General features: G+C 40.2%; 1 protein-coding gene across 1 annotated transcript in view; it reads left to right on the top strand.

Moving 5' to 3' along the window:
• The window catches only part of MTHFD1L (methylenetetrahydrofolate dehydrogenase (NADP+ dependent) 1 like), a 153,978-nt gene that overhangs the window by 38,144 nt on the left and 100,652 nt on the right, over nucleotides 1-15,182 (top strand). The window contains exons 12-18 of the mRNA XM_069852119.1: nucleotides 1,492-1,628; nucleotides 2,852-2,898; nucleotides 4,499-4,606; nucleotides 4,913-4,987; nucleotides 6,218-6,320; nucleotides 9,712-9,788; nucleotides 14,477-14,617. Of these exons, the coding sequence (XP_069708220.1) occupies nucleotides 1,492-1,628; nucleotides 2,852-2,898; nucleotides 4,499-4,606; nucleotides 4,913-4,987; nucleotides 6,218-6,320; nucleotides 9,712-9,788; nucleotides 14,477-14,617 (688 nt within the window). The remainder of the gene's footprint in view (nucleotides 1-1,491; nucleotides 1,629-2,851; nucleotides 2,899-4,498; nucleotides 4,607-4,912; nucleotides 4,988-6,217; nucleotides 6,321-9,711; nucleotides 9,789-14,476; nucleotides 14,618-15,182) is intronic.

The raw sequence follows: 15,182 nt of genomic DNA, 5'->3' as shown, positions 1-15,182 counted from the left end.
CACTCATAGACTGTCATGTGGGAGAAGAGATGGACACCTACCTTGCTGCGACCTTGTTCCAGGTAGTTTTAGACAGTGATAATGTCTCCCCTCAGCCTCCTTTTCTCTAGGCTAAACAACCCTAGTTCCCTCAGCTGTCTCTCGTAACTCTTGCTCTCCATCCCTTTCACGAGCTTCATTGCCTTTATCTGGATGCGCTCCAGTAACTCAATGTCTTTTTTGTAGTGAGGGGCCCAAAACTGAACACAGTATCTGAGGCCAGGGGCTCTGTCACTTCCCTGGTCCTTCTGGCCATGCTGTTTCTGATACAAGCCAAGTTACAACTGGTTTTCTTGGTGACCTGGGCACACTACTGGCTCACGTTCAGCCGGCTGTCAACTAACACCCCCAGGTCCTTCTCTGCCAGGCAGCTTTCTTGCCACTCTTCCCCAGGCCTGTAGCGCTGCATAGGGCTTTTGGGTCCCAAGGGCAGGACTTGGCACTTGGCCTTGTTGAACCCCACCCTGTTGGTCTCAGCCCATCAATCCAGCCTGTTCAGATCCCTCTGTAGATCCTCCCTACCCTCCAGCAGATTGACACTTCTGCCCAGCTTAGTGTCATCCACAGACTTGCTAAGGGTATATTCAATCCTCTCATCCAGATCATTGATTAAGATACTGAACAGAACTGGACCTGGGGAACACCACTTGTGACTGGTCTCCAACTGGATTTAACTCCATTTACTATGACTCTTTGGGCCTGGCCATCCAGCCGGTCTCTTACCCAGCAGAGGGTGCGCTTTTCCAGGCCAGTGGTAGCCAGTTCCTCGAGCAGAATGCTGTGAGAAATGGTGCCAAAGGCTTTACTAAAGTCCAGGTACACTATGTCCACAGCCTTTCCCTCATCCATTAAGTGGGTCACCTTGTCGTAGAAGATCATAAAAATAAATCATAATCAGTTAATATAGTGACTTTTGTGTCCTGTTCTGTATAAGAAACAGTTGGTCTGTCACTGTTGAGGGTTATGATGATGTGGAATGTGGAGAGGGATAGTTGAGCTCTACAAACAAAAGTGTTGGTTATTTAATTTAAAATAATCTATTTAATTCACAGTTTGAGCAGTGGGAATAAAACATCTCATGCATTACTACAGAAAAGTGTTAGTACGTGTTCAGAGTGTCTTGATGGATGGTTTGTTAATGAAACTGGTGAGACTTTTGTGCTGTAATATGAATGGCTAAATTCAATCTATTCTTTTTAGAACTTCTGCCAAAATAATCTTCTCTGTTTCTGCTATCATAGTAAATTGCTTAAATAGAAGACACATGTATATTAGCATTCCAGCTTGAGCTAGGGGCTAACATTGTGGCTGTATTCGTGTGGAGAAAAAGTGATCTTATTGAAATTTGCTGTGCAAATATCTTCATTGAAATAAAAAGCTGTAAGTTCTGGTATCTTTAGCCAAGCTGACATCAGAAAAGAATTTGATTAATCTTTTTTCTTGTTTTGCTAGAATAACCCCTACGCCCTTAGGAGAGGGGAAAAGCACAGTCACGATTGGTCTCGTTCAGGCGCTTACTGCACACCTTAACATTAATTCCTTTGCTTGTCTGAGACAACCTTCTCAAGGACCTACTTTTGGAGTTAAAGGTACATATTTTTTGTAGATTCTGTGACCTTTTTCAGATTAAGAAGAAATACTGCTGCTTTTAATTCCATAATTACTTCACTCAGTGGATTGTCTGAATGGCATCATATTGGATTTTTTGATAAGTATATAACTAATAGATAAAGGTTTCTTGCACACATCTTCCCATGAAAGGTTTATATCTATGTTCATGTACTTACCATGTACTGATAAGACAGATAAAGCCTTACTGAAAGGCATGGGAAAGCGTTAGCCAGGAGTAGTTTTGTTTGTGGTACACACACTTCCAGCCACTCCTCTGCGTGGAGACTTTCTAAAGATGTCTCTAAATGTTACTGTTGAATTCTGAGAAAGAGTCCTAAATGCACCCGTATTGATTTGAAATATCCAAGCTAAGGAAGTTGGCAGTTATGAGTATGGTTCAGCTGTGTCTGCATCATATGTTTGGCTAGTTCTGAACCTCTTCTTTCTGTTCTTTTGAGTTGTCCCCCTAATCATAGGCTGCTGCCTTTTTGCCTAGAAACCCTTTAAGAGCCTGAGGCCAGGTAAGAGCCAGCCAGAGTTCAAGCCTGTCTTCAATGCTGATAGGAAGTAATGCAATCTTCTCTTTTTTTTGCCATTTCTTAGCTTAGATTGGTGCCTAACTGGGCAAGCACTCCCCATCTGCTGTACTTTGCTTTGCTGAAGGTTAAGTTAGCAAGTTTGATTTCAGCTGGAAGTCTCCTGGTGCTTGGTGCTTCTCAGCCAAGACTGGTGCATGTGAGTGCTTTAATCCCTCCACTCAACTTGTGTGTAGGCTACAGCAAACTCATTTGCCTGTGCCCTGGGAGGCAGTGGGGAAAGAGTGCTCAGGCAGAGATCTGAAAGTTTTGTTCAAAAGCAGTGCTTGCTTGTGACTGCTGTGTCTTTCCAATCAACAGCTGTATGTGCATGATTATGTCTGGGCAGGAGCAGAGGGTAACCCTTATCTAGCCAAAGTCTGAGCCAGCCATCGTGTAGGCTTTCCTTTCAGTTCAAAAATTGCCTTTTCACTCTCTGCTGAAACAAGTGAGCAAGGTCTAAGGAAGTCTTGGTCATTTGGGTGTATCACTGGTCCCCTAACAGAAGTCATAATGTTAAGAAATATGTCATCAACACTATATGTTTCGCTTTCTGTGTTTAAGGGTGGTCCATTTCCTTCCAAAACTGATGTAAGTCTGATGTGATCATATGTTTTCCCGTGCAGGTGGAGCAGCTGGTGGTGGATATGCTCAAGTGATTCCTATGGAGGAGGTGAGATGGCAAGTCCTAGTCCCTCTGGAAAGGATGGAAAGTCTGAGGTGGCCCGTGGCTGCCAGGCAGGGCAGAGCTGTAGGGAGCTGGAGACTGGCCCTGCTGTGGCATTGCTGGGTCAGGGGCTGATGGCCCTGGGGACTGATGTGAGGTCCTGGGCTGTGGGGTAATACAGAAAGGCTGGGAAGGGACACCTGGGGATCAGGGGAGGGCCCCCAGGGCACTGGCACTGGCGAAGTGAAATAGTTGTTTTCTTACCTCTAAATTAATCTGCAGTTTTCTTCTACCCACAAGTAAATGTGGATTTCTGTTAACATGGCATCATCTTTAGTCTTTGGGGGCTTCTGAAAATTATGTACCAGCTTTTGAAGGAGCTGGCTGGGTGCATGCTTTCAATATACTCTCACCGTGATAACAGTGATACTCTGACTGAAGTGTCCACCCTTGCCAGGCTCAGCATTCATGATGCTAAAGCTGGGTGATCTGCACGTTTGTGGGCAGGTTGGGTTAAGGGTGGAGATGAGATGTAGACAGTGTGTAGTGTTTCTTGTTGGTTGGCTGCTGCCATTGGTGCTAGGTACCTTCCTTACCCTTCCTCCTTTGTCCTCAGCAGGCTTAGCCGTGCGTAGCTTCAGCATGCTCTGTTTGATGGTAGGGTTTTGTATTTTTTTTCCACAGTGTAAAATGCAAGCAGGTTCTCTGGGCAAAGGGGCGTGTAAGGATAGTATAACAAAGCTTATGCATATGTTCACAGTGCTTGTTAGGAAATGCACAGTGGTTTCACCCCAAAAGACTCTAATGTAGACCTCATCAAAACCACTTAATGGTTCAGACTGTTGAAGATACCCCCTAGAAAGTGCATTCCTGGTCCAAGCAGAACCTAATATAGAGCACTTAGCTACAGTTTGACTGCCTGTTGCACACGAGTGTGAGCACAGTCAAGGGCTTGTGGTGGTTACTGTTGATGTCCCTCTACAGTCAATGCTCCAGCGCAATTAAAACTGACCTTCTGCCTCCTCCTGTCAGAGATATGTAAAAAATGCAGTACCTACGTAACACAAGTCCTAATCTAATCTGTTCATTTCGGAGTTTTCCACAAAGCTTTGTTGGACAAACTTTGTTTCAGCAAAGTTCATGCCTGATCACCTGTGGACTGTTCTGTGACTAGCAGAAGGCTGGCATACCCACCCACAGCCAGCACACACAACCTGGTCTGGGAGGTTCAGCAGAAACCTCCAGATCCAGGTCACATAGTAAATACTGACATTAAACTGTTTTAGTGTTAATGATGTACAACCAGAGCCCTGGGCTTTTTGCTTTTGGGTCATTTAGTAAAGAATAAAGATGTCTGTGACTTTTTTTTTTTTTTTTTTTTTGCTAAACTGAGTGTAGTTTACCACGTACTCAGGTGAAAACAAGTTCTTCATATAGCTCGGTGTATTTTCAGCCTGGTAATATTTGATTTGTCCTGATAGGTGACTAATCTGTGCTGCAAACTCAAGGAGATGATAGTGATTATTTCTGTTATTCTAGCTGAGATTAATAAATCGAACTAAGCGATTTCTTATAAAAAGATTTTGTTCTTATTTTCACCTTTCAGTTCAATCTTCATTTGACTGGAGATATTCATGCTATAACTGCTGCAAATAATTTGCTGGCCGCTGCTATTGATGCTAGGATCTTGCATGAGAATACTCAGTCTGATAAGGTGAGAATTATTTTCTAATATCTACATGCCATTCTCAATTTTAAAAATAATCCATTTTTTTTGTGAAACATAGAAACACAGTCATTTTGGTAACTGAATTTAGACTGTTAAATCATAAGCATTACTCAAAAGCCTACCAGCTTTTCAGAATTGTTTATTAAATGGTTATCCAGAATTCTACCATTTATGTAGGTGGGAAATTTTTACTGGAATTAGTCTAAATAAAACAAAAGCATTAGCTTTTTATTTAAATATTTCCTAGTCGTAACTTTTTTATTTCATTAGCTGCTTGTATGTTTTTCATAGGCTTTGTATAATAGACTGGTTCCCATAGTCAATGGTGAGAGAGGATTTTCTGCTATTCAGCTTGCCCGTCTAAGTGTAAGTTGCTAATGTACTCTCTCCTCAATTATTATCTTTTCATAGAATGTGCTGTCTTATGTAACTTGTTTATAATTATTTGTTGTATGGGACCAAGTTTGCATACACCTCCCTCATGAATTTATCAATTCCAATCTTTTTTCTGAAAGCATCCCCCTTCGCACAGTAGGGTATTTATATTCATAACCAGCATTTTTGCTGTTCTTTTCTCCTGAAATAAATAGTGTTTTTAAATGCTGTGTCTTTCTTGATGGAATGTTTGAGTTCTTAAAAAACTTTTCCTGTTACAGTGAAGTCACATTTGAAAGCTCACATTCTTTGGTTTTGGAAGTTTATTATAGCATATACTTCTGGAGTTTTATTGATGTCAATCTGACAGTGCTTGTCCTTCAAGGAGTAGAAGTACGTTTGTATGCATAGTATATTTTTGCATTGTATTTTGCTTCCTGAATGCTTCCAGAAGAGCTTCTTATGCAAGCCTTGTATGAATAACATCTGATTTTAGACTGCCATTCTGATAAATAGCAGAAAACACAGTCCACTAATGTAGGGGAAAGAGCATATGAACCCCTTGAGTGTGAACCTTAAGGACAGATTTAGTCTTCTGCTTCCAAGAGAATTGTTTGTGTTGGAAGGGACTTTTTAAGGTCATCTAGTCCAACCTCCATGCAGTAAGCCGGGATATCTTCGACGAGATCAGGTTGCTCAGAGCACTGTCTAACCTGACTTTGAAAGTTTCAAGGGATGAGGCTTCTCCCACCTCACTTGGCCACCTGTTCCACTGTTTCACCATCCACTCTGTAAAAACCTTCTTCATATCTGGTCTGACTCTACCCTCTTTTAGTTTAAAGCCTGTCACCCCTTGTCCTATAACAACTGACCAGGCCCGGCTAAGAAGTTTTTCCTCATCTTTCATATAAGCCCTCTTTAAGTACTGAAAGGCCACAAAACAGTCTCCCCAGAGCCTTCTCTTCTCCAGGCTGAATGACCCCAGATCTCTTAGCCTTTCCTTATAGGAGAGGTGTTCCCTCCCTCTGAGCATTTTTGTTGCCCTCCTTTGGACCCACTCCAACAGGTCCTGTGCTGAGGGCTATGTGTTTGGGTATTTTTTTAAGTAGTTTGGGTCTTTCCAAAATGCTTGCTGAAAGTGGAGGTGATAAGCCAGAGCAGCTATAACTTTTGAAGCAAAAAAGCTACTTCATTGCATTTCTTTAACTTATTTTTGCATAGAGGCTAGGAATAAACAAGACTGATCCTGGGACTTTGACAGAAGAGGAGATCAGCAAATTTGCGCGCCTTGATATTGACCCGTCTACCATAACATGGCAAAGAGGTATGTAGTTAGAAAGCCTCACTTCAGCTTGGATTCAATCATAACTTGTTTCCTAATTTGCTTAATTTTACCCAAATCAAAGTGTTTTCTACTCTGTGACTGTAAGAAGAATCCACTTGCAAGTTAGAAATAACAAGTTGCAGTATGTTGCTCTAAACTTGGTCAAATGTCTGCAGTAACTGTAGAAACATTGCTAATATTCTGAAAGATAGATTGCTCTGACAGTTTAAATAATCCCTTGTCTCTCTCACATTAGGGAATACATCTTGAAACATATGGAAGTGGCTTTTCTGTCCATTTTAGTAATCTTGTCCATTCTTTTCCTAATGGTGTTTATTTTGGTTTTAGATTATTTGTAGTTACTCTACTTGATTTTGGTCTCTTATCTGCCTCAGCTCAGCAGTCTGGGTAGCTCAGAGACTAAGTAAGCCTCAGGAATCTTGTATTTTCCCTGTTGTTAAGGTGTCTTGGCTTGTTTGCTTTTTTAGGAAGAAGAGGTGAAAGATATAACACAGTTTCAACTATGTACACCAAGCAACCCAATATCCACTCTCACATCCCTGTACACAGCTCCCCTCTGCGTTTTCCAGTTCTAGTGATGGATTAAATTTCAGTGTTTACCTCAGCTTTTGTTTCTCTTTTCCTTTTTTTAAGCAAGTAAACTCTGCATGAAGTTTTAGGGTGAATTCCACTGGATTTTATTTTCTTCATAAGTTCTCTAACACCAAAGTTATTAGTTCAAAATCATTGTTAAATGGAATGCATTGTGATGCTCAGAGAAATAAGGTGAATCTGTTGAGAAGTGAGAAGTCTTGGCCATGCTTTACTATGCCCTTTGTGTGCATGCCATCTCAGATTTAGGATATTTTTCTCAAGATAATAGTGGGAAATGTGGAATTAGGTGTTTTTTATTAGTCGCATAGTGTGTCTGTAAGAGAGCCGTATTAGGATGAAGGAGTAATATAAATATTTAGTGTAATGTGACTCATCGTTTTTAGCAGCATGGGACTGGGAGGAGGCAACATTACTCAACGGCTGTTAACCTCAAGTGAGTTATTTAATTAATCTCCAACAATGTTAGTGAAACTTCTATTCCACAAAACTCTATATGTTGAATGTATCTTAAACATTTCAGAAAAAAAAATGGATTTAGGATTGTTTTAAATAACTTGGAACATGTTTTATTTGTGATTGTTTCTGCAATCCATATGTCTATGAAGTTTGCTACATACCAAGGAATTTGTAGGGCAGAAGAGAAAGCTATCAAATTGTCAGAAAATTAATTTTCATCAGGACCTGTTTCCTTAGAAGTGTGACAATCTTTAAAATTCATTGTCATCTTATACTAACTTGAACAGGTACAACACGCTGAAAAGAGAGCTTCCTCCTACTTACCCTTCCCCTGGTATTCAGATCCTGTTTATACCTCTAGAGGATGAGGATGTAGGTACATTAAACCTAACGTATGGTTGAACCTAAACTTTCCGAAAACATATACTTCGGGTAAGGAAGAGGTAAAATTTGGAGAAGGAAAAATTGCAGTTGTGGCAAAACTAATTGCTTCTAAGTGCAGCTATTGGAAACTTTGTGAAGAAATGAATTCTGACCATGGCGAGAAAGCCAGTTTATCCCAGTGACCAGAAAGACTTGCAGGAGTAGTTAAGATTTCGTGGTAAGGATCTTCAGGTTACATGACTTCACGAGAAAGGGACAGATAAAAAGTAGTCCACTGGCTGTCCAGGCTTCCGGGAAGGCTTATTCCTACTCTCAGCAATGCCTGGGTAGGCAGAAAAGACATCTAGGTCTGCCTAAGGCTGCCCATGAGATTGAGCTTCCTGGGAGGAGGGCGGGGTAGGTTTGTGCTTGAGAGATCTGCTTGCCATATGGCTTCACAGTGGCATATGGTACCACAGCTTGGTATGAGGCTACTGTTTCCATGTACTGAGCTCTGTTCTACAATTTCTGCCAGTACTGAAATACTTTAGAGTATGCCTGCATATAAATAGAAAACAAAATGACTTAACCAAATCTGTGTTGCATCATCCCTTAAATGGAATTTTTAAAGAAATTAGGGGCCTAAATACCATGTAGTAGAAAGAAGGCATGTATGGTATTTACAACAGCCCCATGAGAAATGCCCAAGAAGGGGAAGTGGCTTAAACCTTGTTTTTCTCTCAGCTTACTGACAGCCCCAAACTGGGGTAGTGCAGGATTGACATTCGAATTTCCTCTTGTTCTTGGGTAATTATGTTGCCCTTTTCTATACAGACAAATTTGTTATTCTCCAAAAGCAGCAGGAAAAGCGGAATGAGATGATTTCATTCACCTTCAGTACACACAGCTTCTCTGAATGTTCCTTGATTCTCTGCTTCTGAATGAACAGGGCTCAAATCTACATCTACCAGAAGATTGACTTGATTGCTATGCTGTATTCTGAACTGATCAAGAGTACTTTCCAGCGTTTCTTTTAGGGTTGGTGCAAATTGAAACATTTGTTAGGGCTAGAGACCCAATAAGAAAGAGGGAGCCTGTTTTTGCATTCTGTAGGGATTGCCATTTCTGGGAAGGAGAGATCTTGGAGTTCAGTCTTGTTTTCTAACAAACAGAAATGTCCTCCTAATGTTTTTCCCAAGAAACATCCTGTTCAGTTCTCAGTAGATGGGAGCGCTTTTTGATTATTCTCAGCCCTTCCTTTTGGTTCCTACAAAGGCATGTTTGAAGTTTACTGTTGTCAGCACAGAACTGGAGAACTTGGCTTGCAATGATTATTAGTGAAGTCAGCAATTCCACAGAATGGATTGGACATGCCCTTGCAATACTGAAAGTGTTTCTAGGTTAGAAATACAATTGTCTGAAATTGAAGTTGTGTTAAATAGCAGATGGTTTTGGCAGTTGAAAAAATTTCCTTTGAATGTTGTGCAGCTGAATGTGGAGTAAGTTACTGTGATGTGCAAGAAAGTGACTTGTCTGGAAGAACCAATCTGACAATATAATCATCCTTTAAAAGAGAAACATACCAAGTTTAATCTATATCATGCAGTCTTAAAATCAATTCTTAACGTGTCAATGACAAAGCAAATGTTTTGAAGTAGCTATGAGGCCCGTTGTATCTACTAAGACAGATTTTTTGTATGTAAGTAAAACAATTATTTGTATGCTAGAATATTAAGTATCTATTACCTTCAAACACTGTTCAGAGAAATTGTATTTGAGTTATTTCAACCTATCACCTAATGGTATCTACTAGAAGTCAGCGCTAATGCTAACATGCAAGAGCATCACTGTCTGGTGACACTGTTCAAGCAGCTGAATCTTACATGTGTAACAACAAGTATGCCTGATCTCCTAGTTCTTGTTAACAAGTTTTGCTTTTGCTATTTCCTTATTTCAGTGGTGGATACAAATGACAGGTTCCTGCGCAAAATAACAATTGGGCAAGCAAATACAGAGAAAGGATTTGTCCGTCAGGTATGTATGCGGGTAATATATCTCATTCTGAACAGACTTTGCTTTAGAGGCTGAGAGATGTTTCTGCAGTTCTTTCAGCATACTTATTTGAACTGCAATGCTAACATCCATTGCTGTTGTATAGTATTTTTGCAGTGAAACTGATTGTCTTAGTGAGTAACTTCAGTTTCAGAAACAGAAGTCAATGCATATTGCACAGTGTGTTGAAAGCACTTGAAAAAATTGCATGTTGGGAGTTCAACATTGTGATCCTATCAGCATAAAATGTGCTCTTATGCCATCACAATGTTAATTTGTATATTTTTTTCTTATTTTTTGAAGTTCCCCTAAACTATTTATGAAGTATTTATGTAATTTAAATATAAAGTTAAAGAAATGGGGGAAAGGGTGGGTCCTGTGTTATTGGTCTCACTGGTGAGGACTGAAAATGACCATTAGATTTTTATCCAGAGTTTTCATTTCTCTATCTAAGCTGTAAGAACTTTTGAACATGGGCTTAATTTTAATATGTGTGCTTGAAGGGATAGTTCAGCAAATGAGTATAGATGTTTTTTCAGCAGTGTAAAAGGCTAACCTACATTACCATATGAGTTCTGGAAGTTTATTAAATAATTTACTGATAAATCAAAAGCCAACGCTGTCTGAACGAATTTTCCTGGTGTTATTTGGGTAAATCCATTTCTGAAACAAGTGGAACAAAGACATAGTGATGATGTGGAGTTGCTCCCAACTTGATGAAGATATTGTAATCTAACATTCTGGATCACGAAATTCATGAGGTTCTGACTATATTGAGGTGAATAGCTGTTGTGGTAGAGATAAAACTTTAATTGATTTTAGAAATTCTATCTTTAATTTTTCTTTATAATTTCAGACCCCTTCTAGGCCTTGTGCCTAAATAAAGAGGTCAAAAAATACTGCCAATATTTTTGCTCAGTTCAGCAGGTAAGGCAGTCAAATTGGAGAGAAGAAGTTAAGAGAAATTATAAAAAGATTTGGACCTTAAAGATCATCTAGTTGCAACCCTCCAGCCATGGACAGGGACACCTTCTACTAGAAATGCTCGCTTTTTTTTTGTTTTGAATGCACAGGGTAAAGACTTTTCTGTCTATAACTTGCAGAAATCTCAATATTAGCTAATACTCATCTCTGATAATGATCTGGGACTAAAAAATATTATGCTTGGTACAAGTTCCTTCAACAGTTGAGACATTTTTCTCTGTTTAGATTTGTTTCAGTGACTCAATGTGATTATTAGCTTTGGGCCTGGTTCTACCAGCCTTATTATGCAGCATTTTACTACTGTAATTATGCTGTTGAGTTAAATGTGAGTTGTTTCATTATAGAGTACTTGTTGACGTATGTCTGTCAAATGTTCCTTCTGTGCTGTTTTGGCTAAAATGACCTTGGTGCTCTCAGTTTTGATGTGTTGGGACTGATGCATATTCATTCACATTTTAACGTGGACTTAGTGACTTGAGAAATAGAGCTAACAGTTAGGAAAACTCATTTCAGAGCCTAACCAGAGATCCAGAGAAAACAGGACTTCATAGTTAACAGATGCATTTTATAAATATTTGGAGAGATGTTCTAGCACTCCTAAAATCAATGACACCTGTGTAAAATGGCAGAGCACAGCAGGCACAAAAGCCTGCATTTTAATGAACAGGGATGCTATGGTTTCTAAAGAGTATTAAATGACTAATGCCCTTGATCCTGCAATTGAATCCATGTGGGAGGATCCTTTCATCAACACAGAACTGACTTTACAGCTAAGGCTTCTGTCAGCACTTCATAGGTGTATAAAGATTGTTAGAGTTAAAATAGCACCTGCTACCACAATGTTTTGTGCCTGTTCTTTCAATTAAGTATTATGTCACTCTTTGAGCATCTACCTGGGATTGTTTTTCCTGTCCTTTGGGGTTTATATAGAAACAAAGATAATAAAAACTTTATTTTTGATCTCCTGAAAACATTCTGATAATGGGCATAGATTTCTTAAACTTATTTCCTGTCTTACAGTGACTTGGCAGGGACATTCTTAACATCAAAAAATATAATAGCATCCGTGTCATCGCAGTGCTAACAATGTTCATGGTGTACCCAGCTATTCTGTTATGTATAGAACTGCTTCGGGGGAATACAGAAAAAATGTGCTTCTCATTTCATTTGACCCCCTATATTGAAATCTCAAGTACAGTATTATATTTTGTTTTCTATGGTATGTGTCTCTCCTTATCTGTGCCCAATGCAGAAATGTGCTCCTATGTCTTCAGAAGTTTTGACTAACGCACAGGTACATAGAGGTCAGCTTGAATAGGGCTGTTTCTGGTCTGTACATTTCAAGACAGAATCTAAAAGCAGGAGCATAGGTTTAGAAAGGGCAGAAGTTGTTAAAAGTACTAGGCAAATGAATAGGAGTGGTAAGGTATATGTTGAGCAGATCTCTATGTGGATGTTTCTTAAAAACAGGCAAAGTTCTCAACTTGGACAGATTCTTTTGGTATGAGTCAGTATGGGATAGATCTGGTAGAGGTCTGACATAGAAACAGTCCTGGGGACTTTTTTTACATAGATAGTGGTACCATGTCAATTTCTACATTTCCATGTAGAATTTAATTGCTGGAGATGAAAAGGTTAATAAAGAAGATGTAGTTCTTGTTCACCCCAAAATTGCATTCCTGTCACATTAGTGGCTTTGTCTTTTTTCTCTGTTTCTGTTCTGACAGCATGTGGCCTGGGCTTTACTAATCATAAAGTAGTACAAATACTGCTAACATATACTGCAAGTTCTTAAAGGAAAGTAAGGACCATAGCCTATGTTGTGCTGAAATATTGCACGGTATAAGTGTATTTCTACAAGAGCAATAGAACTGATGCCACATATAGTTCTTGAGTGTTTTCTAACATATGTATTTCATTTATGAAAAGGAGGACGAAGATATAGAATCATAGAATGGTTGTGGTTGGAAGGGACCTTTAAAGGTCAAGTAGTCCATCCCCTCGGCTGTTCATCCACCAGTACCCCCAAGTCCTTCTATCTGGGTTTGCCTCAGTCCAGATACAGGACCTTGGATTTGTTGAACTTCATGAGGTTTACACGGGCTCACTTCTCAAGCTTGTCCAGGTCCCTCTGGATGGCATCCCTTCACTCAGGCATGTCAACCATACCTCTCATCTTGGTGTTGTCTGCTGACTAGCTGAGGGTGCACTCAATACCACTATGTCATTGATGAAGACATTGAACAGTACTGGTCCCAAAGCAGACCCCTGAGGGATGCCACTTGTCACCGATCTCCATCTGGACATGCAGCCATTGACCACTACCCTCTGAATATGACCGTCCAACCAGTTTCTGATCCACTGATCCACCACCCATCAAATCTATGTCTGTCCAGTTTAGAGAGGAGGATGTTGTGAGGGACTGTGTCAAAGGCCTTACAGAAGCGCAGATAGGTTACATCTGTAGTTCTTCCATCGTTAACTGATGTAGTCACTCCATCACAGAAGGCCACTAGAATGGTCAGGCAGGACTTGCCCTTGGTGAAGCCATCCTGGCTGTCTCCAGTTGCCTCCCTTTCTTCCATATGCCTTAGCATAGCTTCTAGAATGGTCTGTTCCATGATCTTTCCAGGCATAGCAGTGAGGCTGACAGATTGGTGGGTCTCAGGGTCTTTCTTTCTACCCTTTTTAAAAGTGGATGTGATGTTTCCCTTTTTCCAGTCACCAGGGACTTCCTGTGGCTGCTGTAACTTTTCAGATATCGTGGAGAGTGGCTTGGCAACTGCATCAGCCAATTCTCTCAGGACTGTGGATGCATCTCCTCAGGTCTCATAGACTTATGTATCTTCAGGTTCCTCAGGTGATCACAAGCCTGATCTTTTCTCCAGTACCCATCCTACAGTCCATCCAGTTGCCAGAGAAGAGTGAGGCAAAACCAGTTGTTGAGTACCTCAGCCTTCTGCTTGATTGTTATTAGCAGTTTTACAGTCATGTTCATAAGGGGTTACTCTTTCTTTGACCTTCCTCTTCTGGCTGACATACCTGCAGAAGCCCTTATTATTTTTCACATCCCTTGCCAATTTCAGCTCCAGCCACGCCTTGGCCTTCCTGACCCCATCCCTGCACGATCAAGCAGCATCCCTGTACTTTTCCCAGAATACCTGTCAGTGAATTTTACATTATCATAGGTCAAGCACAAGATCTAACGATGTAGACTCTAAGTTTTGAATTTATGCAGAAAAAGAATGATCAAATGTAACAAGAATGTTTTTGAAACCAGAATAAAAAAACTTCTGGAGAGTATTACAGGAAGAAAAACCCACAATGCTGTGCTCATGCCAGTAAAGTTCAAAATACATCTGGTGATTTTCTTTTTTGCCACGGGAAAAAAAATCTTGGTCTTTCAGGGAGCTTCTGCTAAGGGTAAAGTGAGCCAAGGGGCTAAGCACTCTGCAAGACTCGTCCCCAAGTAAATGAAGTGTAACAGTGAACATTAATGAGCAAATATAAATAAAGCGTTTGAAGTTACTCTGGTCTGAATAATCTCGAAAGCTGTGGGTAACAGTTTAGAACTTGTTTGAATTCCAGTGTGAAATCTGTCTTTCCCAAGTCTACTGCTGATGCTTCCCTGTGAGTATTTGACTTGACTTTGATTTGGTTCATGATACTCATTTCTGTTTTTTTAGGCTCAGTTTGATATTGCTGTTGCAAGTGAAATTATGGCCATCCTGGCACTTACAACCAGCCTGCAAGATATGAAGGAGAGACTGGGGAAAATGGTGGTGGCTAATGACAAGAAGGGAGAGCCAGTAACAGCAGATGATTTGGTATGTTCAGTGCTGAAGACCTGTGAATAACCTCTAATGTGTTTGTTTTGCCTCTTGAGGCATTAGAAAGGCACATGCATGCCAGTATTTTGCTTTGAACAGCACAGTAAGATATCAAAGAAAGATCTTCTTCTGGGCCAAAAATCGCTTACAATGAGAACAAGATGTAGAACTCATCTCTCCAACAATTTGGTAACATCTGGTTCAGGAAGTCTCTGGTCTCCGTAACCTACTTGGATAGTTTTCTGCAATTCTGAGGGCAAACAAATTTGTTGCTAGAGTGTAGGCTCCTATTTGAGAAAGCTGGTAATATTTGCTACTGTACTTGTAAAGCGTGCTCGAATGTTACAATGATGGTTACCACATGACTGCTTATACCACTAAATCAGAATGGAAACAAGCTATTCTTAATTCATAGATTGCTGATAGTGCAAGGTTATCTCTTCACGTCATTAAGACTTTTTCTTCTTTACCTTCATTAGTTAGTTGCTGTTTCCCCATTCCCTACTTCAGCTTTTGAAAGAAATCAGTGGTGTTCTTCCTTTATATCAAATTTTAGTCCTTA

This window comes from Phaenicophaeus curvirostris, chromosome 2 (genome assembly GCF_032191515.1).
Source record: "Phaenicophaeus curvirostris isolate KB17595 chromosome 2, BPBGC_Pcur_1.0, whole genome shotgun sequence".
NCBI lineage: Eukaryota > Metazoa > Chordata > Aves > Cuculiformes > Cuculidae > Phaenicophaeus > Phaenicophaeus curvirostris.
The sequence above is the reverse complement of the archived record's forward strand: the minus strand, read 5'-3'. Positions and strand labels throughout refer to the sequence as shown.